The sequence below is a fragment of the Mytilus californianus genome, unplaced genomic scaffold, assembly GCF_021869535.1.
Source record: "Mytilus californianus isolate M0D057914Y unplaced genomic scaffold, xbMytCali1.0.p SCAF_14, whole genome shotgun sequence".
Taxonomy (NCBI): domain Eukaryota; kingdom Metazoa; phylum Mollusca; class Bivalvia; order Mytilida; family Mytilidae; genus Mytilus; species Mytilus californianus.
Genome location: NW_026262626.1, coordinates 20724355 through 20751710, shown reverse-complemented (window position 1 = coordinate 20751710; position 27356 = coordinate 20724355). Strand labels below are relative to the sequence as shown.

Genomic DNA, 27356 nt, shown 5'->3' with positions numbered 1-27356 from the left:
ATGGTGGTTGCATTGGCTTGAATTATTTCTCTTATAATGCAATAAAGATTTAAGCAAAAATTGGAAAGAAATGGCTGAAATTATGTTGGGGGACCCATACAGGTACTCAATATATTTTTGCATATTCAGTAGATTCATCAGCATGCCAAAAGTTATAATGTTATAGGACAAATTAAATTACTGCAAGATGACCTTCTATGAAGTTTGATGTCGATCAACATCAATCTCATTCTTCAGTCACATTTTCTAAAATGTGATGAACATTTCTTCATTATCATTAGCACTTACTGAAATGTTAAATGCATCTCTTCTTTTAGGTGCTCAATCTCATATTGTTTTCCATCATCTCCATATTCAGGGAGTAAAGCTTGACAAAGTGCAGTACCTTCATCTCCGCTCACTGAAAGCTGATATTCTTTAAATAAATATGCAACAGCTATGGCATTTAACATTATTTTCTTCCTGTCTTCTTTACAAAATTCTTTCTTGTTTATAAATTCCTGCCATAATGGTTCAAAACTTTTTGTAAGAGCCTGCAATACATGTATAAAGAACAACTGGTGATTAGAAGATGCTTTATTTGTTCAAAAAAGATGTGTCGTCTGCTGTTTCAGATATTAAGCAGAAATGGCACAGTCCATGTTTTTGTATTGAAAACCCACACAAATCACTGAGATAAAACATTTAAAATAGCAGGTGCACAATTTTATGTTCTGGCTGGAAGAATCTGTGCAAGATTGCATTGGTGAAATTTTATCAAGACATTTTCATTTTTTTAATTTGTAATATTAGACATTATCTGATTATAGTTAAAAACATTAGAAAATAATATTAAAATGCAAAATAATCAATTTTGAGACTTAAAATAATTAGGGTTTACATTTTTACATCGTCAAGTCCGTAGGACATAATTTTAATTTGCTTTTTTGGAAAATCTGGAAAACATTGTTTCAATACAGAAAAAAATTGTGTATTCATGGAGTCCAGTTCCTTTATTATAGAAATATTCAACATTTGCAATTTGTCAACATGAATGTGTTTTTGGTTGTTTTGGTCACGAATTTTGATTAAATAAATTATTCGTTACATCAAACGATTTGTTCCCAAAAGGTTCAAGAAAGGTTTTTGAAGAAATCCTCACAAAACACTATGCGGTAGGATATGAAAGCATGAACACACAATTGTTCTTGGCCTTATTAATGTTCAAGTCCTTCAACGTATTGTAGTCTTTTTCATTTAATGTGCCTATGCACTCACCTACAACAAACTTAACCCGCCATTTGGCCATTGAAATCACTTCAAATGGTTCCAAAGTTACAATTTTGGACCGCAAAAACTAAATATCAAACAGGAAATTAGTGTCTACTGATTTGACAAATTATTGAACATTGAAGGAACAAACCTCAATGATCCTTTTTGTCTGTACGAAACAATCAAACCAGATATAACCTGAAATAGGCTGACCTGGTGAAAATTTGGTGGTCCAGACTGACAAATCTTACGTTTTTTGCAAAGTCTGCTTGCATTCTGATTTCTTATACAGCTTTTCCTAAAATCCAAATAATTATTCTCAAATTTTGGTTGTTCATGTTTTAAAATTGCAATAATAAATGCTCCCAATAATTTCTAAATTTACAGTATACTGGACAAACATACTTCTCTGAATAACTGCATTAAATCTCTCTCCCATATAGCTTTCATGATTGTGCAGTAGTTTTTTTCTAAACTTTGATGAATCAAATTAATTTTCATTATCATTGCTTCACCACAACATCCAGAGGCTGAACTTTTGGCTGTTTGCCAATCAGGCAAAAAAACATTAACCGCCTGGCGAGCATCTTGAGAAAGTTCCTTTCTGTACTGTTTCGCTTCTAGACCAGTGTAACGCAACAAAAAATTAGCCACTCCGTCCTTGACTTCTTGTCCCCTAATAACACCATCATATCTATGCAATTTACCTGAAAGATGAAAATTACATCAACATCTTCAAGTATCAAAGTTGATTCAGCAGTAGCGTTTTTTAATTTATTGGTTTACTGATCCGCCTATCCACTTTTTCGGATTTTCAAAAAAAAAAAAAATATGACATTTCATGCTTTTTTTTATTCCAGCAGACCCCAACAAATACATTATCCCAGAAAAACAAATAAAATATCTGAAATTTTCCTAAATTTATTGCATTATTTAAGCGTGTTAAAACATTATCAGAAATGATTACACATTGTGTTAAAAAAAAATAAAATCTAAATAATCTGTAGTTTTTGAGTTTCTAAAAAGAGACAATCAAAACTGACCTTGAAACTTTGTTTACGCAAATAATTTTGGGGAACGAAACCTCTGTTAAAAACCCATTACAATAAGTTTGTTTTTTATGAAAAAGACTCATCCAAACATGAAAGATTTCAAGTTAAAAGAACGAAGAGTTATCGGCTCAACTGGAGTATAAGGATAATATGTAGTCCTGGTTTATCAATATGTACAAATATACATATACACCAATAAAATTAATACGCATTATTTTTTGCTAATGTTTATATTTGAATCATAATTTGAATATTTTATTACTCATTTATCTTAATAAGTGGACAGAATGACAGGTGGACAAGTTGACAATTTGACATTTCAACAATTTAGAACTGCAAATTTCAGTTGACTGGTCGGCAGGTTGACAGGTTGACAATTTAATAAGATGAAAATACAAGTATAGTTGACAGGTCGACAATTTGGCTAAAATAAAAATATCATCATGGTAGGGAAGTTGAGAGGTCAACAGGTTGACAATTTGATAATAAAATGCTCCGCTGGGGCGCAGCTTGATACAACCGCAGAGGTCGAACCCTGAACAGTTGGGGCAAGTATGGACACAACATTCAAGCTTGATACAGCACTGAATTTGGATTGTGATTAAATATTTGACACAGCATAGGTTTCTGACACAGAATGAATGTGGTCTAAGAACTTAAAAAATTTTAATTTACCTATTCAAACCATTTCATTATTATATTTGCTTTTATATATAAATCAGAAATAACCAATTTAAAATGGAAAAAACTTAATAACAGCCTTCCCTTTGTGGTATGGTACCTTGCAGTACAATTTCAGAGAGTTCCATACACTTGAACACAAGTTATTGTCTGGAAACTAGAAAAATGCTTGTTTTTTTGCCCCTTTTTGGCCCCAAATTCCTATACGTTTAGGGCAATTACCCCCAAACTCAAACCCAGCTTTCCCTTTGTGATATGGAACCTTGTAGTACAATTTCATAAAGATCCATACACTTACACACAAGTTATTGTCCTGAAACTAGAAAAATGCTTGTTTTTTGCCCCTTTTTGGCCCCTAATTCCTAAAATTTTGAGGCAATTACCCCCAAAATCAATCCCAGCCTTCCCTTAGTCGTATGGTACCTTGCAGTACAATTTCAGAGAGATCCATACACTTGAACACAAGTTATTGTCTGGAAACTAGAAAAATGTGTTTTTTGGCCCCTTTTTCGTAAACATTTTGGGCAATTACCCCCAAACTCAATTCCAGCTTTCCCTTTGTGATATGGAACCTTGTAGTACAATTTCAGAAAGATCCATACACTTACACACAAGTTATTGTCATGAAACTAGAAAAATGCTTGCTTTTTGCCCCTTTTTTGGCCCCTTATTCCTATAATTTTTGAGGCAATTACCCCCAAAATCAATCACAGCATTTCCTTTGTGATATGGAACCTTGTGGTACAATGTCAGAGAGATCCATACACTAACACACAAGTTATGTCTGGAAGTTACAAAAATGCTTATTTTTGACCCCTTTTTGGCCCCTAATTCCTTAACTGTTGGTACTATATCCCCCAAAAGCAATCCCAACCTTCCTTTTGTGGTATTGAACCTTATGGTAAAATTTTATAGAGATCCATTTACTTAAACTAAAGTTAGAGTGCGAAAACCAATGTGTCTTCGGACGACAATGATGACGACGCCGACGCCAACGTCATACCAATATACGACCGCAAAATTTTTTTGCGGTCGTATAAAAACAAGAGGCTCTCAAGAGAGCCTGAATCGCTCACCTGTAATATTTTGCTTAAATCTTTCATCAATGATTATTTTTGCTTTTTAATATATATTAATGAGTGGCTTAAAAATTCCATTTAAATGTTCTTCGTTTCTGTCATATTTTCTTCAAAAGCAAAGAAATACATTTTACTCCTATGTTCCATTTTAGCCATAGTGGCTATGTTTCTTGACGTACAAGAAAATAAAATACAAAATTTATACTAGATACTCTGAAGCTCATTCAGCCCAAGTTTGGCTGAAATTAATTCAGCAGTTTCAAAGGAGAAGATTTTTTAAAGTAAGCAAACTAAATGAACAAATTGTGAAAAATTGTCTTTAAAGGGCAATAACTCCTTAAGGACACATTTCACAATTTTGGTCATATTGACTTATTTGTAGATCTTACTTTGCTGAATATTTTTGCTGTTCACAGTTTATCTTTATCATTAATAATATTCAAGATAATAACCAATAAAATGCTCCGCAGGGCGCAGCTTGATAAGACCGCAGAGGTCGAACCCTGAACAGTTGGGGCAAGTATGGACACAACATTCAAGCTTGATACAGCTTTGCATTTGGATTGTGATTAAATATTTGACACAGCATAGGTTTCTGACACAGAATGAATGTGGTCTAAGAACTTAAAAATTCTAAATTGGACATTCACCTATTATGGTCCAATATCCAAAATCTAAATACATGGTTAGATTCAGCATATCAAAGAACCCCAAGAATTCAATTTTTGATGAAATCAAACAAAGTTTAATTTTGGACCCTTTTGACCTCAATGTGGACAAAGTTGATAACGGGGCCCAAAAATCAAAAATCTAAATACATGGTTAGATTCAGCATATCAAAGAACCCCATATATTCAATTTTTGTTGAAATCAAACAAAGTTTAATTTTGGACCCCGATTTGGACCAACTTGAAAACTGGGCCCATAATCAAAAATCTAAATACATGTTTAGATTCAGCATATCAAAGAACCCTAAGAATTCAATATTTGTTAAAATCAAACTAAGTTTAATTTTGGACCCTTTGGACCTTAATGTAGACCAATTTGAAAACGGAACCAAAAATTAAGAATCTAAATACACGGTTAGATTCGGCATATCAAAGAACCCCAATAATTCAATTTTTGATGAAATCAAACAAAGTTTAATTTTGGACCCTTTGGACCTCAATGAGGACAAATTTAAAAACGGGGCCCAAAATCCAACAACTAAATACACGGTTAGATTCAGCATATTAAAGAACCCCGAGAATTCAAGAATAAAACCCCATTGTCATGATTGAAATTGGTCAAGAAATAAGCAATTTATACGAATTATCTTCTTTTGCACAATACTGTGCAATTAAATATTTCTTGCTATAGCGCAATACTGTACAATTGACAATTTCTTGCTATTGCGCTATATTGTGCTATTGGATATTTCTTGCTATTGCGCAATACTGTGCAATTGAAGATTTCTTGCTATTGCGCAATACTGTGCAATTGAAGATTTCTTGCTATTGTGCAATACTGTGCAATTGAAAATTTCTTGCTATTGCACAATACTCATTATATAATAATTTACACATCCTGTTTGGTGTGTATCTCCTACCATATCATTATTATTTGCTTTTAAATATTAATCAGAAATAACCAACTTAAAATGGAAAATTTTAAAAGAAAAAAAAAAGGAAACCCCCCCCCCTACAAATTTTTTGAACCCCCTTATGATTCATCACCCCCAAACTCAATCCCAGCTTTCCCTTTGTGGTATGGTACCTTGCAGTACAATTTCAGAGAGAAGCATACACTTACACACAAGTTATTGTCTGGAAACTAGAAAAATGTGTTTTTTGGCCCCTTTTTGGCCCCAAATTCCTAAACTTTTTAGGCAATTACCCCCAAACTCAAACCCAGCTTTCCCTTTGTGATATGGAACCTTGTAGTACAATTTCAAAAAGATCCATACACTTACACACAAGTTATTGTCATGAAACTAGAAAAATGCTTGTTTTTTGCCCCTTTTTTGGCCCCTAATTCCTAAAATTTTGAGGCAATTACCCCCAAAATCAATCCCAGCATTCCTTTTGTGGTATGGTACCTTGCAGTACAATTTCAGAGAGCTCCATACACTTGAACACAAGTTATTGTCTGGAAGTTACAAAAATGCTTATTTTTGGCCCCTTTTTTGGTCCCCAATTCCTAAACGTTTCCGCAATTAGCCCCAAACTCAATTCCAGCTTTCCCTTTGTGATATGAAACCTTGTAGTACAATTTCAGAAAGATCCATACATTTACACACAAGTTATTGTCATGAAACTAGAAAAATGCTTGTTTTTTGCCCCTTTTTTGGCCCCTAATTCCTAAAATTTTGAGGCAATTACCCCCAAAATCAATCCCAGCATTCCTTTTGTGATATGGAACCTTGTGGTACAATGTCAGAGAGATCCATACACTAACACACAAGTTATGTCTGGAAGTTACAAAAATGCTTATTTTTGGCCCCTTTTTGGCCCCTAATTCCTTTACTGTTGGTAGCATAACCCCCAAAATCAATCCCAACCTTCCTTTTGTGGTATTGAACCTTGTGGTAAAATTTCATAGAGATCCATTTACTTAAACTAAAGTAAGAGTGTGAAAACTAATGTGTCTTCGGACGACGCCAGACGATGATGACAACGACGACGACGACGACGACGCCAACGTCATACCAATATACGACCACAAAAATATTGCGGTCATATAAAAACTGCAAAATTCCTTAAAATTACCAATTTAGTAGCAGCAACCCAACAATGGACTGTTAGATTCGTCTGAAAATTTCAAGGCTGATAGAGCTTGGCCTAATGACAGTCAGGGATATAACTCTATAGGGTTATTACAGAAAAATAACATACATTTGTTATTGTGGACTAAAAAATCAAAGAACTGTGATAACATATGTATGTTACATGTTTCAAAGGGACAATATACATCATTAGTTTAGTTAAAATGTATAAAAGTTCTATTGATATTACTTTTGTCTATATATATACTTAACTATTGAAAGATATAACAGTTCATAGTTTGCCAATTTTGCATAGTACACCTATATGTTATTACAGAAAAAATACGCCTGTAATAACTAAAGGGTGTTATCACAGCTTCTCTATATCACTTCAAAGCATTTGCTCAGACATACATCATGCTTAATTACAATGTATTTTAATTTATTGTAAGAAATAATGACCAGAGCATGTAATGAGGTTCTGCGCAAGTTTCTCAGTAATTCCCAAGTGTCTTATATAATAAGTTACATTCCTTTAATAACCTAGCCTTGTTATCACAGCTAAGTTTATCCCTTAATAGCCTCGTCTCATTGATTTACCATGGTTAATCAAAAATGAATTAATTTAATTAAAAAATTAGTTATCAAGGCTATGCATTTAGTTTCTGCGCAAAGTCTCTAGAGTTCCCTAGAGCCCACTATAAAATAAATAATTTTACAAATAACAAACATATGTTATTACAGATTTAGAAAATTTAAGGAATAAAGAGTAGACAACTCATGAAAGTATCTGTAATAACACACGCAAGTTATTTTCTGTAATAACCCTATAGAGTTATATCTTTGACTGAATGAAGATTTTAACCTCTCATCAGATTTGCTCTAATTGCTTTCGTGTTTGAGATATATTAGCCAAAAACTGCATTTTATCCCTATGTTCTAATTTTAGCCACGGCGGCCATGTTTTTTGAGGAAACAGAAAATAAAACACAATCTTTATTCTAGATACCCTAAGGATCATTCAGCTTAAGTTTGGTTGGAATTGGTTCAGTAGTTTCAGAGGAGAAGATTTTCTAAAGTAATAAAACATGATAAACAAATTGTGTAAAATTGTCCTCAAAGGGCAATACTCCTTAAGCATGTTAAGGGGTCAATTGACAATTTTGGTCATATAAACTTATTTGTAGATCTTACTTTGCTGAACACATTTGCTGTTTACAGTTTATATTTATCATTGATACTATTCAAGATAATAACCAACAAGAGGCTCTCAAGAGCCTGAATCGCTCACCTGTAATTGTCTGCTTAAATCTTTCATCAGTGATTGTTTTTTTTTTCAATATATATTAAGGTTACAATCAACCATTAGATTTTATGGGCGCAGCTATTTTATGAGCATAACATGGTATTCAGAATTAAGAGTATAGCTAATCCTGATTGGTTGATATGTGCGCCCGTTATATTTTGTAATTAGAGACTTCGTGCATTCTGCATTATACCAAAGGCCAAATAAATTATTTTCCTTAGCCCTAACGGAACTGAGATGTCTTTTAAACGCTAGGATGAGACACATATTTTTAAGTGCAAAATTGATAGGAATGGGAGATAAGTACAAATTACGCTAAGAAAAGCAACCGAACCTATAATACTGTCCTAATAACTTTTCTTTAATTCTAGCAAGGTTTAGTTAAAAAAATCAACTTTCTAAAGTCTGTATCTCAAAAAAGGCTATCATTGTCGCCTATGGGGAAATTAATTATTTATTTCAATCTTAATGAATGGCTTAAAACTTCCATTGAAATGTTCTTTGTTTCTGTCATATTTTCTTCAAAATCAAAGAAATGCATTTTACCCCTATGTTTCATTTTAGCCATAGTGGCTATGTTTCTTGACGTACAAGAAAATAAGATACAAAATTTATACTAGATACTTTGAAACTCATTCAGCCCAAGTTTGGCTAAAATTGATTCAGCAGTTTCAAAGGAGAAGATTTTTTAAAAAAGCAAACTAAATGAACAAATTGTGAAAAATTGATTTTAAATTGCAATAACTCCTTAAGGGGACAATTGACAATTTTGGTCATACAAAACTTATTTGTAGATCTTACTTAGCTGAACATTTTTGCTGTTTACAGTTTATCTTTATCGTTAATAATATTCAAGATAATAACCAAAATCTGCAAAATTTCCTTAAAATTACCAATTAAGTGGCAGCAATCCAACAATGGGTTGTTAAATTCATCTGAAAATTTCAGGGCTGACAGAGCTTGGCCTAATAAACATTTTTACCTCCATCAGATTAGCTCTAAATGCTTTGGTTTTTGAGATATAAGCCAAAAATTGCATTTTACCCCTACGTTCTAATTTTAGCCATGGCGGCCATGTTTTTTTACGAAACAGAAAATAAAACACAAACTTTATTCTAGATATCCTTAGAATCATTCAGCTTAAGTTTGGTTGGAATTGGTTTAGTAGTTTCAGAGAAGAAGATTTTTTAATGTTAGAAAACTTGATAAACAAATTGTGTAAAATTGTCCTGAAAGGGCAATAACTCCTTAAGGGGTCAATTGACAATTTTGAGGATGTAAACTTATTTGTAGATCTTACCTTGCTGAACATTTTTTCTGTTCACAGTTTATCTTTTATCATTAATAATATTCAAGATAACAACCAAAAAATGCAAAATTTCCTTAAAATTACCAATTTAGTGGCAACAACCCAAAAATGGGTTATCAGATTCTGAAAATTCAGGGCTGATAGAACCTTACCTTTATATGAACACTTTTACCCTATGTCAGATTTGCTCTAACTGCTTTGGTTTTTGAGATATTAGCCAAAAACTGCATTTTACCCTATGTTCTATTTTTAGCCATGGTGGCCATGTTTTTTGACGATACAGAAAATAAAACACAAACTTTATTCTAGATACCTTAAGGATCAATCAGCTTAAGTTTGGTTGGAATTGGTTCAGTAGTTTCAGAGGAGAAGATGTTTGAAATAGTTTACACCAGACGGACGACGATGGACGCCAAGTGATGGCTAAAGCTCACCGTTCCGGAACGGTGAGCTAAAAATGCAATTCCATCAATAATGTCAACTTGTTGACAGGTCGACCTTAGTAGGTAGGCAATTTTTTGTAAACGTGTAAATGTCAACTTGTCAACCTGTCGACCTTTAAACGTAGACAATTTTTTCATGTTTGTGTAATTGTCAACTTCTCGAACTGTTGACCTTTGTAGGTAGGCCTTTTTTTTTTATCAATGTCAACTTGTCAACCTGTCGACCTTATTAAGGAGACAATTTTTGTTAGTGTTGAGGCAAACAATTTTATGTTTAAATTGTGGATCTTAGGTTTATATTAACTGTATCACTCAAATATCTATAAATAATAGTCCGCAAGGAACTATATGTCTGTATAATCCAGTTGACCTCAGTTATCCACATACAATTGGGAATTTTGTTATATCATGAATTGAAAAAATTACCATTTTATTTTCCTGTTTTTCATATCAGACATCAATCAATAGTTTTCAAATAACATGCATAAGTGGTTTGCGACTATTACTTTAGTAAACTGAACCAAATTTTATGCTTGGTAATCTAATAACTTCTCAAAAACAATATACTTTGGTCAGTGACAAATTGAGATGTATTCAATATATTGCCATCAGATTATTGTTAATCCAAGGTTAAGATGGTTTGCAACAAGCTGATATTTAACTGGGAATGTACAGATGAACCATATCAGTCAATTTAACTATCAACAAGGACCATTCAGTAACTTGGAAGAAGAAGAACAGCAATAAAAGTTTTTTTTCTCTTTATCGAAAAAAATTATATCCCCAATATATCCTTGGAATCTTGTCTCATGCAATTCAAACAATATCTCTTTTCTCTAACTAATTTATCATAATGTATTTACCATCAGTATTTTTCAGATCATCTGGTTTAACAAATACATATCTTATATTGTCATTGCTGTGGAAAATGTACTCCATCATATCAGAGTTCCCAGAAACTACAAAGTAACTGTATGCAATTGTGGTTGACAAACAATCCCTTGGAATAGATATCGATCTTCCAACTTCATAATTTCCATTTGAAAGTTTTCTGAAATCAAGCATTACATTTGGATTAAAACCAGTTTCTATCAGGGAGGAAAACCTGTAATTACTTAACATTTAGTTTTTGTAGTTTACTTTAGAATTTCAAGAGTATCATTTAAGGCACATAAATTAGTCAGGTATTAATCCCATAGAATATATATACTTTATATAATACCCCCAAAAATAACATTATACTGTAACCATGCTATCTGGGTAGTTTAATTTGTATTTGATGTATTATAAACTTTATAATGTTCTGTCACTGACCATAAAAAGCCTTATCTGCGACATGAACAATGTTTCCACAGAATTTTATTTATTGCGTAACAAACATGACGAAGAAATATAGGTTTGTTGAATTTTAACTTATTCCACTTCATATTCAAAATCATGTTGAGTTTTGAGCATTGCAAGTTGGGAATAACGATACTTTGTCTCCAATAACAAGAGGCTCTCAAGAGCCTGAATCGCTCGCCTGTATTTCAGAGGAGAAGATTTTTAAATGTTAGCAAACTTGATGAACAAATTGTGTAAAATTGTCTTTAAAGGGCAATAACTCCTTGAGGGGTCAATTGACAATTTTGGTCATATTAACTTTTTTGTAGATCTTACATTGCTGAACATTATTGCTGCTTACAGTTTATATATATCTATAATAATATTCAAAATAATAACAAAAAACTGCAAAATTTTGTTAAAACTACCAATTCGGTGGCAGCAACCCAACAATGGGTTGTTCGATTCGTCTGTAAATTTCAGGGCCAATAGATCTTGACCAATTAAACAATTTTACCCCATGTCACATTTGCTCTAAAAGATTTAGTTTTTGAGATATAAGCCAAAAACTGCATTTGACCCTTATTTTCTATTTTTAGCCATGGCGGCCATGTTTGTCAATGGATACAAACTTCGGATACAATTTACAAACAAGATACCCTAAGGAACATTTAGTTAAACTTTGAAGGTAATTGGCCCAGTAGTTTCAGAGGAGAAGGTTTTTAAATATTAGCAAACTTGATGAACAAATTGTGTAAAATTGTCTTTAAAGGGCAATAACTCCTTGAGGGGTCAATTGACAATTTTGGTCATATTAACTTTTTTGTAGATCTTACATTGCTGAACATTATTGCTGCTTACAGTTTATATATATCTATAATAATATTCAAAATAATAACAAAAAACTGCAAAATTTTGTTAAAACTACCAATTCGGTGGCAGCAACCCAACAATGGGTTGTTCGATTCGTCTGTAAATTTCAGGGCCAATAGATCTTGACCAATTAAACAATTTTACCCCATGTCACATTTGCTCTAAAAGATTTAGTTTTTGAGATATAAGCCAAAAACTGCATTTGACCCTTATTTTCTATTTTTAGCCATGGCGGCCATGTTTGTCAATGGATACAAACTTCGGATACAATTTACAAACAAGATACCCTAAGGAACATTTAGTTAAACTTTGAAGGTAATTGGCCCAGTAGTTTCAGAGGAGAAGGTTTTTAAATATTAGCAAACTTGATGAACAAATTGTGTAAAATTGTCTTTAAAGGGCAATAACTCCTTAAGGGGTCAATTGACAATTATGGTCATATTAACTTTTTTGTAGATCTTACTTTGCTGAACATTATTGCTGCTTACAGTTTATATATATCTATAAATATATTCAAAATAATAACAAAAAACTGCAAAATTTTGTTAAAACTACCAATTCGGTGGCAGCAACCAAACAATGGGTTGTTTGATTCGTCTGAATTTCAGAGCTGATAGATCTTGACCAATTGAACAATTTAACCCCATGTCAGATTTGCTCTAAAAGCTTTAGTTTTTGAGATATAAGCCAAAAACTGCATTTGACCCCTATGTTCTATTTTTAGCCATGGTGGCATGGCAATGTTTGTCGATAGATCAAAACTTCGGATACACTTTATAAACTAGATACCCTAAGGAACATTTAGTTAAAGTTTGAAGGTATTTGGCCCAGTAGTTTCAGGGGAGAAGATTTTTAAAATAGTTTACGACGACAGACGACGACGACGACGGACGCCAAGTGATGGCATAAGCGCACATGGGGCCCTTTGGGCCCCGGTGAGCTAAAAAATTGAATTATCAATCTGCTTAAAACAAAATAGAAATGCTAGACTCACATTTCTGCTCCTGTCTTATACTTGAACATGTACAAGTATTTTATTATCCTAGGCAACATACGAATTAAGAAATAATTCATGGCAGTTATAGATTTGTTTTCATTTAACCATGTGTTAGGCATATATATTCGACTATTTTATCCTGAGCAATGGCTCGTTATATCAGAATTTTATAAAATCTGACCAATACCATTTTCAAACTAAATTTACATAGTTTCAGTATTTATAGATATAAGAAGATGTGGTATGAGTTTATACTTACTTAACAGGAAACAGATCATGTTTTTTGCAAGTCCATCCACCAAGCCTATCTAAGGCAAACCTGACATAAGCAGTACAGCTATCATTATAGATCGATGAATGCATAATTGCATGAAAGAAAACATCAAAAGATGAAGCATTTGTAGATTTTCCTAGTCCTCTGTTTGGGTGGCTTTCTACAGACCTATCAATTAAAAGAAAGGAGTTGGTTCACTAACTCATAATTTTGGCCCTAAAAAATCTGAAATTTTTTCACTACGAAAATATGTTGAAAATTTGATGAAGACATATGCTAAAATGTCCAAAAGTTTTGCAGCAAAAAAGATTTTCACCAATTATGTCATTAGTGATGTATTTGTGACATCATAAGGTACATGAATTTCGTAAAATCATGATTTTTTGCAGATTTCTGCAAAATTTATGACAGTTTTATGAAAAATTAACAACAGCGCCACCCTCGCCCACAAATGTTTTTGCTGAAATATTCTTTATACGCCATACTCTTTACTTTTCAACAAAAATTTTAATGGGCAAGGGGTGGCGCCACATATAAAGTCATGAAATACGGTTGAAAAAGTTTCTAAGAAAATGGATGAAAATGAAATCTTTTCCTAGTTTAGGCTAATATCTATAAAAATATGAAGCAGATATACAACTTTTTCTTATTATACTTTCAAATATCATACATCTAGCAGTACATACACATTAGATTCACATTGATAATTAAAGTTTTTAAAAAACGCGGCTACAGGGCCATTGATTGGGGTTCCTGGCTCTACTCCTTTGAAAACTTAATAGATTTTTTTATGCATAAACTGAAGAACAAAGGGACTTTATCTTCATTTCATTCTTTTAAAATTTGAAGTTGCTTTAAAACGGTGTATTTTAAAGATGATGCTGGGTATACTCCAATCAGACTGCAACCCAATAACACAATAAGCCATAAGTCATCTAAAGAACTAGATATTAAAAAAAAAAAACTAAACAAATGCCATTCTAGCATAAAATGTACTTAAAAGGTAAACTAGTATTCTGCTACTATCCCAAAAGTGTCTAATAAAACACAAATTTCTCTTTGACACATCATTCTTTAGATAATAAACCTTACCTATTAACTTAACCAGTTATTTATCCCCAAAAAGGGTTAGGTGAAGCAATAATAACTTATACATTCATTATAATGTGCATTGACAAAATATGATTCATCTGAATTTTAGTTGCTTTAATTTGGACCTCAACATAAAACCAATAAAATAAGTAATAGATAAAACCAAATTCTGCTATGTGTGTGGAGTTAATACAAATATGGTAGCTAATGATGGGTTATTTTTATAACATAAATACCTTCCTTCAACTCCATTCTTAGCATTTCTTTTCTCAGATTCCTAGAATACATTATTTTCATTAAAACATTGGACAGCAAATTTCTTCAGTCATTATAATCTAAACTGTTATTATCCTTAGCTGTACAACTTTTATCTAAAAACTCTAAACAAGGATACCCATCCAACAATTCATAAATTTTTTTTTTAAACCAAAAAAACACTTATATATCTCTCACTTATTTTTCACATGCTTCATGATTCTGTATTGATTTTGGTAGGACTCGTGTTGATCAGTCTTTGGTTTTCTAATTTGTGTTTTGACTACTGTTGTTTGTCTTTTGACCATCATTTTTTTTTTTGCTACGATATTGTCAATTTGTTTTTGACTTATGTGTTTGAATGTCCTTTTGGTATCTTTTGCCTCTCTCTTATCAAGGTCAACCTTGGAAACAAAACATGAGTTAATAAGCAGCCAAAGTTTTTGAATCACTGAATGAAATATTTTTTGTAGAGATGATACATAACGGGTTAGTAATAAATGTAAAATAACTACACAGAGGACGTAGTTTGGTATATATGCAGGCATTGGTTCAATGATTTCCTTAAATACTATTTCCTGTCCATTTGAACTTCAAAAAATATTTTTTGATGTATGTTATAAATCATGTCGGGGGCGAATCTCTGATTGAAGCTATTTTCAAGAATTTTCTTTTATGATTTCTAATCTCAAGTACTATTTACTCCACTGACATTATTTTTTTAAGACGAGTAGGAAGAAAATAAATGGGGAATGTGTCCATGGGACACATATGATGCCCCCGCTTGCATATCATATAAAGTTATAAAAGGACATAACTGAAGAACGGTAAAAGTGACGCTACCAAATTTGTACTTGATCTGAGTTTTGTGTCTAAGTTTCATGAAATCTGGTTGAGGCAAACTTAAGTTAGAGAACGGAAACGAAAAATTCAGCAATTTTTCCTTTGTAAAGGGGCATAACTCTAGAACGGTTAAAATGACGCCACCAAAATTCAATTTTGATCTGTGTTTTGTGGTAATCAGCATTGTTTATAAGTTTCATAACAGTTGGTTGAGGCAAACTAAAGTTAGAGAACAGAAACGAAAAATTCAGCAATTTTTCCATTTGTAAAGGGGCACAACTCTAGAACGGTTAAAGTGACGCCACCAAAATTCAAACTTGATCTGTTTTTTGTGGTAATAAGCATTTTGTATAAGTTTCATAACATTGGTTAAGGCAAACTAAAGCTAGAGAACGGAAACCAACTTTGGGATGTACAGATGGACGTAAGGAGGGAGGGACGTACGGAAGGACAAGGGTAAAACTTAATGCCCCTCCGCTACCGCAGGGGCATAAAAAAAGGCATCCTAAACTTATATCATTGACTTTGCCTAGAAAAATAGAAAAAAACAGATTATCAATAGGCTTTCAAAACTGTCGCTTTCCATGAAATTGAAGTCAATAAACTCTGTCTAGTTTGAAGAACCATAGATAATCTACAATAACAGTGTTGATAAAAATAAGGATCTACTAGCAGTGGTTCCCATCAAAATTGCAGATGACACTGGCACAAATATAACTAACTATACTAATGATCATTTATTAAAAGAGTGCACACGCTGAAATGTCCTGCCTTCTTTACTAATCATTGATATTATGTTGATAGTTCTAAATATAAAGCCTTACTACAACTATCACATAAACTTAACATGATCCAAGAAAATGAGGTCAAGGTCATATAAAACAAACAAGAAATACATGTTCACCTTACAATCATTCAATACACTAAATATAGTTGACCTATTGCTTATAGTTTCTAAGATACAGACTTAACCAAGAAAACTAAACATTGACTAATGAACCATGAAAATGAGGTCAAGGTCAGATGAACCATGCCAGGCAGACAAGTACAGCTTGCAATCCTTCCATACAACAAATATAGTTGACCTATTGCTTATAGTAATAGAAAAACAGACCAAAACACAAAAACAGACCAAAACACAAAAACTTAACACTGAGCTATGAACCGTGAAAATGAGGTCAAGGTCAAATAAAACCGGCCAGACTGACATGTACATCATAAAATATTTCCATACACCAAATATAGTTGACCTATTGCATATAGTATTAGAAAAAAAGACCAAAGCTCAAAAATTTAACATTGACCACTGAACCATAAAAATGAGGTCAAGGTCAGAAGACACCTGCCAGCTAGACATGTACACCTTACAATCATTCCATACACCAAATATAGTAGACCTATTGCATACAGTATAAGAAAAACAGACCAAAACACAAAAACTTAACTATAACCACTGAACCATGAAAATGAGGTCAAGGTCAGATGACACTTGCCAGTTGGACATGTACACCTTACAGTCCTTCCATACACTGAATATGCTAGACCTATTGCTTCTAGTATCTGAGATATGGACTTGACCACCAAATCTTAACCTTGTTCACTGATCCATGAAATGAGGTCGAGGTCAAGTGAAAACTGTCTGACGGGCATGAGGACCTTGCAAGGTACGCACATACTAAATGTAGTTATCCTATTATTCATTATAAGAGAAAAATTAACATTACAAAAAAACTTTTTTTTCAAGTAGTCACTGAACCATGAAAATGAGGTCATGGACAATGGACATATAACAGACTGAATCTTCGTAACATAAGGCATCTATATACAAAGTATGAAGCATCCAGGTCTTCCACCTTCTAAAATACAAAGCTTTTAAGAAGTTACCTAACTCTGACGCCGCCGCCTAATCACTATCCCTATGTCGAGCTTTCTGCGACAAAAAACATACCTGTTCTTTGTTCCCGGCTTTGTTTTCCTTTTCTTTCATTGCTTTGGTAGTAGATCGTGTGATTCTTTTAGAATTTTCTTTTTCTCCTGGTTTATCTTCTGAATGTGAAATCTCTTTGGTCTTGCTTTCAGAAACCTTCAAAGGTTAAACAAGAATGGATATACGGAAGACATCATGACCAAACGTAATTATAATGAGGGCATTGGACTTATAAAACATACAGACATTATTTCTTGACTTATAATACTTAATGTGAATCAATTATCTCTAAGAATGAGGTCCAATAAAGTTATTAATAAAAGTGTTGGATAGCACCTGTGGAAAGTTTGCAACGGTAGATGTGTATTATTTCAAATAGGTTGTAGATGTGTATTATTTCAAATATGTATTTAATCACAGCTTTGGTGTTTTTTCCTTAAACCATTGTCTCATCAGCAATTATCAACAAGAGTGCACACGCTGAAATGTCTTGCTTTCTTTACTAACCATTGATTTTATGTTGGTAGTCCTAAATATAAAGCTTTACTACAAGTATCACATAAACTTAACATGATCCAAGAAAATGAGGTCAAGGTCAGATAAACCAAACGACAAATACATGTACACCTTACAATCATTCAATAAACCAAACATAGTTGACCTATTGCTTATAGTTTCTAAGGAACAGACTCTTAACCAAGAAAACTTAACATTGACCAATGAACCATGAAAATGAGTTCAAGGTCAGATGAACCATGCCAGACAGACATGTACACCTTACAATCAATTTATGCATTAAATATAGTTGACCTATTGTTTATAGTATCTAAGAAACAAACTTAACCATGAAAACTTAACATTGACCAATGAACCATGAAAATGAGGTCAAGGTCAGATGATACCTGCCAGACAGACATAGACACCTTACAATCCTTCCATACAACAAATATAGTTGATTTATTGCTTATAGTTGAAGAAAAACAGACCAAAACACATAAACTTAACACTGAGAAATGAACCTTGAAAATGAGGTCAAGGTCAAATAAAACCCGCGAGACTGACATGTACATCATAAAATATGTCCATACACAAAATATAGTTGACTTATTGCATATAGTATTAGAAAAAAAGACCAAAACTCAAAAACTTAACTTTGACCACTGAACCATGAAAATGAGGTCAAGGTCAGATGACACCTACCTGTTGGACATGTTCACCTTACAATCATTCCATATACCAAATATAGTAGACCTACTGCTAATAGTATCTGATATATGGACTTGACCACGAAAACTGAACCTTATTCACTGATCCATGAAATGAGGTTGATGTCAAATGAAAATTGTCTGACGAGCATGAGGACCTTGCAAGGTACGCACATACTAAATATAGTTATCCTATTACTCATAATAAGAAAGAAATTAACATTACAAAAAATGTTGACATTTTTTTCAAGTAGTCACTGAACCATGAAAATCAGGTAAAGGACAATGGACATATGACAGACGGAAACTTCGTAACATAAGGCATCTATATACAAAGTATGAAGCATCCAGGTCTCAAAGCTTCTAAAATATAAAGCTTTTAAGAAGTTAGGTAACAATGCCGCCGTAGCCGCCGCAGTTGCTGCTGCCGTTGGATCACTATCCCTATGTCGAACTTTCTGCGACAAAAGTCACAGGCTTGAAAAAAATCACTTTTTTTAATTTCTATTGCGACTTAAACTGTAGATTTAAAATAATCAAATATACAGAAAGCTCTGTTAATTTCTTTCTGTGCCCATCCCATGTAAAGGGCCTGTAGATAAGTATTTTTTATTGATTAAGTTCCTTCATATTTGTTTTTAGTAAATTGTATTATTACTAATTAAGCAGTTAGTTTTCTTGTTTGAATTGTTATATATTGAACAAACTCGGACTACGATTAGTAGATTGTGTGGTCAACGTTTTTTTCCGACTTTTAAAATTTTTTACTTAATACAAGAAATAATTGTAACAGGATGCTGTTACGATGTCTCCTAAACAAAGCTCCCATAGTGAGCCATTCCCATGGTCGCCTGACATTGGGCAAAGTCCAGAAAGTCCAGTAAAGTGATATGCATAAGTAACCCTGTATCTCATTCAAATCTTCTTGAAATCATGAACAGGAATATAAAATATATATGGTTAAGGGGTGGGGATCTCGACCGTTTACAAGTTCTCAAAAAAGGGGGGGTTGATTCTCAGGGGACTCTTTATTTGATTTGATTTGTTTTATTGTCCCTTACAAGAATATATATGGTTTTGGGGTGGGGATCTCGACCGTTTACAAGTTCTCAAACAGGATGGGGTGGAGGTGACCCCCAGGGACACCCCCTATATTTCATTTAATTAGTTTTATTATCCCGTACATGAATAAATATGGTTTTGGGGTGGGGATCTCGACCATTTACAAGTTTTCAAAAAGAAGAGGGGTGGGGGTGACCTCCATTAACTTCCCCTATATTTCATTTGATTTGTTTTATTGTCCCATACAAGAATATATATGTTTTTAAGGTGGGGATCTCTTCTGTTTACAAGATAAAAGCTCATTCTCAAATTGAAGGGGGGGGGGGGTGACCCCACGGACTCAACCTATATTTTATTTGATTTGTTTTATTGTCCAGTGATCATTACAGAAGACCGCTTGTATCTATCACTTACTGTTTTCAAGTTATAGTCATTTGAAAATTTAAAAAATTAAAATCCCATAGGGTTCTTTAGTAAATCCCTCCCGTCTGTAGGCCCCTCAAAATACCCATAAATAGACCCCAAGAAGAAAAATAATAAGAATTGAGCAAAAACAATAAGTCTCAAAACTTTGTTTGGGAGACTTAATAACAAATAGTATATACAAATTTTGTTATAGTCTGATTTTGTAATAGGCCGAGTTTGTTATAGTCCGAGTCTGTTATAGGCCGAGATGAGATACCAGGTTACTTTCGATACACTCGGGCTTTTACCTCTTTAATAAACATTTGTAAAAATCGTAGTAAAAATAGCGTCGAAAAATGTTCATTCATGAAATATTTTAAACACGGTATTTATTTTCTCTTCAACCGGAGGATGGAAGGAAACCCCTGAAACTGGGATTATTGTACTCCCGTTGGGAGGTACACATATATGGATCTCACGCATGTCTGGGGAATACTGATAAAAGCATAACGTAGAAACTGCTGTCTCGTGTAGATGTGTATTGATTTTAATTTCTGAGCAGCGCAGAACCGCGAAGTAGTGTTTGTGATAGCCATTTTCAAAATGAAGTTGAATTCATTTGAATTGTCGGTGAACATTCAGTCCATTTTTATTCAAGCTGTAAGCTAATCAAAATAGAAGTAACTCAAAAATTCAAGAGCATCTTCCTAAAATTAGTATTCAATCACTAGTACTACATTATCTAGGAGTAGAACACACATCCTATAGTAAGATAGTCTGTCCAACTTCCGGTTTGAGGCCCATGCCTTAGGAAAGTATATTGCTATAGCAAGCTATAGCAAACTTTCCAAAAACATGTTGCCAAAGTCATACAATAATAAATTCTAATAAAACAACAGAGTTCCAATGTACCGCACGTTGCACATATTTTATCTGTCAAGGGACAATAACTAAAAATTTTATCTAAAAAAAAATGAAGGCTTGAGAGCCAATGCATAGCAATTTCAGATAATCCCATAATTAATATTTTCAAAGAACATAATTCTTTTTAACATATTTGATCGGAAGCGATTTTCAAAAATCCAAGACATTGCTGGTACATATAAACCTAATAAAAATCTAGCAAAAATTGTACACCCGAGACCCTTACAATTTTCCTTATAATTGATCAGCACTTATTTTCAAACTTGTCCGAGACATTGCTGATATAAATCTAAGTTATAATATTCATAAAAATCTGGCAAGAATTGTACACATGAGAGCACTAACAATGCAATTTTCCATATAGTTTATCTTCCAAGGGGCACAACTCTTAAAAATTGTCGATTGGCACTGATTTACAAACTTGTGCAAAACATTGCTATTAATTAGCTTATGATATGTGTTTCATAAAAATCTGGCAGGAATTGTACACATGATAGCACCAACAATGCGTTGTGCGGGGGTTAATTTGAAAGGGGGGGGAGAAAAAATTTACCATCAACACTGATCAATGACGCTTGATAATAATGTGATGAAGTTCATCTTCCGACTATTTCATAATAAAATAAACAGCTGTGCCAAGGACACATGATACACCTATCTAGAGCATATTGAAATTGTTGCAATAATATAATGCAATATTTAGAAGGAAAATAATCAGATGTCAGAAAAATGGCTCTGTAAAAAAACTTGGAACTAGGATATCCCTAGGCATATAAATATTGCCTTAAATATGACGGCTAAAAGTCCCATATCTCTGGAGTGACTTGCCTGGAAGTGTTCAAAATCAAAAGCAAGTGTATATTCACCAATTCCAATATATCAGGGTAAAGTTTTTTATAATTTGAACCAAGCATACTATAGCTAGACTGAGTGCATAACATGTGAAAATTTGCCATAAAGCTGGCTGGTTTTTTTTAGTATTACTGAAGTGGTTACATTGTGTACTGGTTTTACAGGCATACATATCATATATATCTAAGAACCATTTAGCCCATCATTGATACAAATGTGATCAGTGGTCTCAGATAATATTTTTCAAAAAGATTGTTATTTTGAAAGTCAAAGGATACCATGAAATGGCAAGAGTTCATGAAGCCTCAAACAGTTAAAAATAAATGGAGAATGTGTCCATGGGACACAGATAATGCCCCCACTTGGATATAACATTATAAAGCGACATAACTCAAGAATGGTAAAAGTGACGCCACCCAAATTCAGACTTGATCTGTGTTGTGTGGTAATAAGCATGACGTATAAGTTTCATAACATGTGATTTAGGCAAACTAAAGTTAGAGAACAGAAACCAATTTCGGGATGTTCAGATGGACAAGGGTAACACTTAATGCCCCCTCCGCTGCGGCGGGGGCATAAAAATAAAATCAAAATTTTTTCATTCGAATCAATTCAAAAAATAGCACCCTCTCCTGATCAAAACCAAAGAGTGAATTTTCTCATGCATGCAGATATCCAAAAGTCATGGTTAAATGCATACATCACTGTTGTTATTCTCTGCATCTGTATTATTCGTTGTATTGGTAGTGGCTTCTTGTCCTTTCTTTGTTATATCAACTTCATCTGTTATACTGGAATTAGAGTTATCTGGAGGTGGGTCAACACTGCTTCCAGATTCTTGTATTCCATTGTTTTCACCATTGCTTCTACCAGACTGTTTAAGTAAAAAGCTACTGTTGCATTTAAAATGTTCTCCAAATCAAGAGAATTAAGAGATTATTTTTAAATGATCTATGAATAGCTGTATAGCTCATGCTGATCCTATGTTTTCAATCTTTACATTAGAAATTAAAGATAACATCCAAGTTGTACATCAGGGTTAATAGGTATTCAGTTTGTTAAATGTCTACATGTTTGAATATAAATTCTGTAGACGTTTATTATACTAATATTCCTGTGGTATAATAATTTGAGTGTTGTCTTCAATTTCTATATTTTAGAACTTTTGGACTCTAGAATACCATACACATTTCTGTATTATTTTAATGATAATTATTTAACCTAATTCAATTGTTATTTCAAAAATTTCTAGGATGTTTTTATTATTTAGAAAATCAGGAAGTGGAAAGTCTCTTAAAAATACATTGTTTTTTTGTTCTGAAACAAATATGAAAGACAATTTTAAGATACAAGTTCTTGATGATATTTTCCCTGATGCATTAAATACTTACAAATGCTTCATCATTAACTGACTCAGCAGGGTGTTGATCTGAAGAAGCATCAGATGTTTTTTCACAGTGTTTGTTATCACCTTCTTCTTGAACTCCATACTTATCCTTTGTTTCTTCATCTGTATTCTATAGAAATATAGTTTTTATTACATTAAGTTGTAGTATTGCTATTGAAAAACAATCTGAATTTAATGATTAAGGTACATACCTGCTCCAATATAATGGAGGTTTACTGCTAGCAATGTTCTGAAGTTAAATCATTTAATTAAAGAGATTTGCACTGCACATTAGTGCACTAAAAACGTGCAATTTTGTAGTTGTATTACTAAGTTGCAAAATGTATAAAAATAACACAAGACCAAGGGCAAGGACTGATTTAACACTTCACATTTTTAATTATCAAAACTAATGTACTAATGCCACCAGTCATTTTAAACGCCTCTAGATGAGTTATTTTTTGTATAAAATGTGCATAATATAAGGATAAAAACTTCAACTTTTGTTTGTGTTGAATAAGAGTGCAATTATTGCTTCATTTTAATGGATTTGATTTGATTTGATTGATTGGTGTTTTACACCACTTTCAACACTATTGTGCTATTTCGTGGCGGTCAGTTTTTATTGGTGGAGGAAGCCGGAGTGCCCGGTGAGAACCACCGACTTCCGGTAGGAAAACTGACAATCTTAGTCAATTAAGATTGGAGTCGAGTGCACCTGCCCTGTGCGGGACATTTTAATGGAAATCATTGGATTATACATAGTACCTTTTGTATATCAGGATGAGTTTTTTCATAAAAAGTATGTGAATAATATTGGAGAATTAATGATATCTTAAATTTTGTTCTTGTTGAAAGAATTGCAATTATTTCTTCATTTTAATAGAAATCATAAAATGTCATTTAATATATAATTGTTTTCTGTACATCGAGATAGGTTGTTTTCCATAAAAATGGGATGAATGTTAGAAAAGCTACATATTTTTTCTGTATATATGTAGCCTTTTCAATAGTCGTCTGGCGCGAAAAGGACGATAACTCAATTTTAGAATTTAATATTTTCGGAGACGGTCAATTTCCGGAATTGCATGCTTTATCAATAATCACGGTTTTTTCTTTGGCCGTCGATGACGACCCTATTGCTGCATTCTTTGATAATAAGGTATATTTAACAAGACAGTATTATCAATGTATTATCGTGGTATCAATATATGTTAGCAATGTTAGATACCTGAATTAATTGTTATTTTGGCAAGGACAATTGATCACTTCCCCTGAAAACATGATTTTGTACAAGTTCACTTATCGGCATCTCCAGGCGGCAAAGCAGATCAATTTCCTGATGATTTTTACTACGGCATTCTGATTTTAATTAATTGCTACATATTACCGCTTTTTTTAAATCAATTTTTGTTTATATTATCAACAAATAAGAGTAACATATACTAGGTCGAGTTGTCGTTCGTAGTGTATAGTTTGTTCCAAACCAGTGTACACTGTGTTTCTTGTCAGGTTGGCAGTTGTTTATTAACAATAAAGTTGTTGCAACTAAAACACATGTTTTCTTCAGTGTGTTTTTTTTTTCTAATTAGTAATTGTTTATAAAACAAATTGTTTCTAAATACATTTGGCAGATAGGATTATCATGTAATTGTTATTTCCCTTGTTTAAAAAATAGAAATTGCGTGTTTCTATATTTAACGATTTACATGACACTTATTCAGTACATATTTGTTAAATTGAATAGATATTGCTATTTTGAATTCATTTGTTAAAGATACTTATTTAGGTTCTAAAGTTTAGTTTTTGCATCCTTGCTAATCATTTATAACCTTCGTTGAAAGACTTAATCATTTTATATAAGTTGTTTGGAATTATAATATTGAAATAATTACTTTAAAAACATTATAAGGCGCTTTGCAGGGCTGACTAGGCGAAGGCTATATAGCCATTCAAGGTGTTTTTAAACTTCCATCATCATGGATGAATTGTCTGTGGACTGACGTTCAGTCCAACCATAGGAAGCTGTGCTCTTCCAAAATCTCCCTACGAGGTTAGTGCATCTGCCATAGTCGTTCTTAAAACAGATAATTATTGCAGTCATTCAATGCTCCATTACTTTTGGTCTAGATGATACAAATTGTACTTATTGAATAAATTATATATTGTTTTCATTGTTTTTTTTTTTCTTGTTTTTTTTTCTTTTATTTTGATAGCACTATTACATTAGGCATCAATCGGTCTTCTTATTTATCAGTTCACAAACTAGAACAAGCTGTGGTCCGCATCCCCTGCAGAATTGCTCCTTCTACATACTTGACCCCCAACCCCTCTTCTTTTTTGGCTATCAGTAAGGGGGTGGACAGGGAGCATTGATTCCCAGTTCCCTCCCCAAACTCCTACTTCACTCCATATTCTGTTCCTCTGCACTCCTATTTTTTCGTCAACATGAACTATCCCAGTTTTAACAACCCTTTCCTCACGGTTAAATCCACCCTGACTCCAGCTGTCATCTATCCAATTCCCATTTCCAGCCCTCTCATTCCATAGTTCCCATAATTATGTCCACCCCCTTATCAGTGTCACAATGACTCGCACCCATTAACAACCCATCATTTGGCCACAAAATATATTATACTATCTGATTTGTTTCCTATATGCAAAAATAACGAGTCAGGACTTTTGCTTTAATAATAGCCATTTTTTTTTAACACATCTCGTTTTTAACTCCCATGCGTATTTTTTACTGTCAACTATATATATGGCCTCAACGCATACAAGAACAATACAAAATATCTCTTCACAAATTTGTTGTCAAAATAATAAAAATGTACTCTTTCAATAAATATTCTTGCAATAAATTCATGGTCACTTTTAAAATTTACCCTATAATGAATCTTTTTTTTTTAAATCCACAAAGATTACATAGCAAATAAATATAAAGGGTTTTTATTAAAGTTTACTTTGCAGTTCCAAAGCGAGGAACTAATTATAAAACATGGGTAAGCAAACTAAATACCTAGAAGATGTTTTAAAAAATAGACTATAGTTGATGAGATAACTCCTCATGTAACAAGATTTATCTCTCGTGATTAAAACACATTAAGATTGAGATTGAATTGTCTCCCTTTGATAACAGCCAGTACCAAAGCACAATTATTTTTTTTGTGATTTTTTATTGATTAACAATAGTTAAATAAAAGAAAAAGGATAATACTTTCAATTTCGAGGTCTCACAAAAACATTTTTACCTGTTATTATAATTTTACATTAAAAACCAAAATTTAGATGAAAAGGCTAATATATGTAGTACATGTATGTCCATATTTCTTTATCTTATTGAAAATCATTCACCAATATTTGCAATGTTAGATTCAATTTATAGTATACTTGATAACAAACATGTGTAGTAAGTTAAATGTTGATGCAATCACAAACTACCTTAAACTAACACTTTAACTTCATATAGGATGGATGGACTAATGGACAGACAGACAGAAGTATAGACTGGAAAAGATTATACCCCACTACTACAACAGGCGTGGTATATAAATGTTGAATTCATTCATTTCTGTGAATATTTCAAAACTTTAACTCACAAGTGTTTGAACATAAGCAATCAGAAATACCAAGGCATCAGGTATTCATAAGTTATAATCTGCAACACTGCAGAGGATGAGGAGACAAAAGTAGTAGGTAATGATGACAAAAAAACCTACTTTTGCATTGTCACAATTGTCTTCTTCTCCTTTAATCTTCTTTATCTGTCCTCCATTCTCTTCAGCTTTTCTTTTAGATGGTCTTTCATTATTTTTGTCTTCTCCATCTTTCACAGATTCAGTATCTTCTTGTTCCTTCTGATCAGCTTCTTTCTTTTTATTCTCTCTATCTTCAATAGCATCTGCAGAGAATACAAAAAAGTTGGGGGCATTTAAGATATCACATTTAAGAGATTTATGGAGGCATTGTCAATGTGTCTATTCCTGAAACCTCAAAAGCATAAAAAATTATATAGAAAACAGAAAATAAATGATAAGTTGAAGCTTCACTTTTTTCAAGTTTTATCTCTATTC

General features: G+C 32.9%; 1 protein-coding gene across 1 annotated transcript in view; it reads right to left on the bottom strand.

The window, feature by feature from the left end:
* Positions 1–284: 284 nt before the first annotated feature.
* LOC127724921 (uncharacterized) overlaps positions 285–27356 on the bottom strand; it is a 65824-nt gene continuing 38752 nt past the window's right edge. The window contains exons 7-15 of the mRNA XM_052231924.1: positions 27003–27184; positions 23288–23413; positions 22597–22770; positions 17470–17604; positions 14660–14700; positions 13317–13499; positions 10728–10915; positions 1657–1958; positions 285–533 (exon numbers count right to left, since the gene is read on the bottom strand). Of these exons, the coding sequence (XP_052087884.1) occupies positions 285–533; positions 1657–1958; positions 10728–10915; positions 13317–13499; positions 14660–14700; positions 17470–17604; positions 22597–22770; positions 23288–23413; positions 27003–27184 (1580 nt within the window). The remainder of the gene's footprint in view (positions 534–1656; positions 1959–10727; positions 10916–13316; positions 13500–14659; positions 14701–17469; positions 17605–22596; positions 22771–23287; positions 23414–27002; positions 27185–27356) is intronic.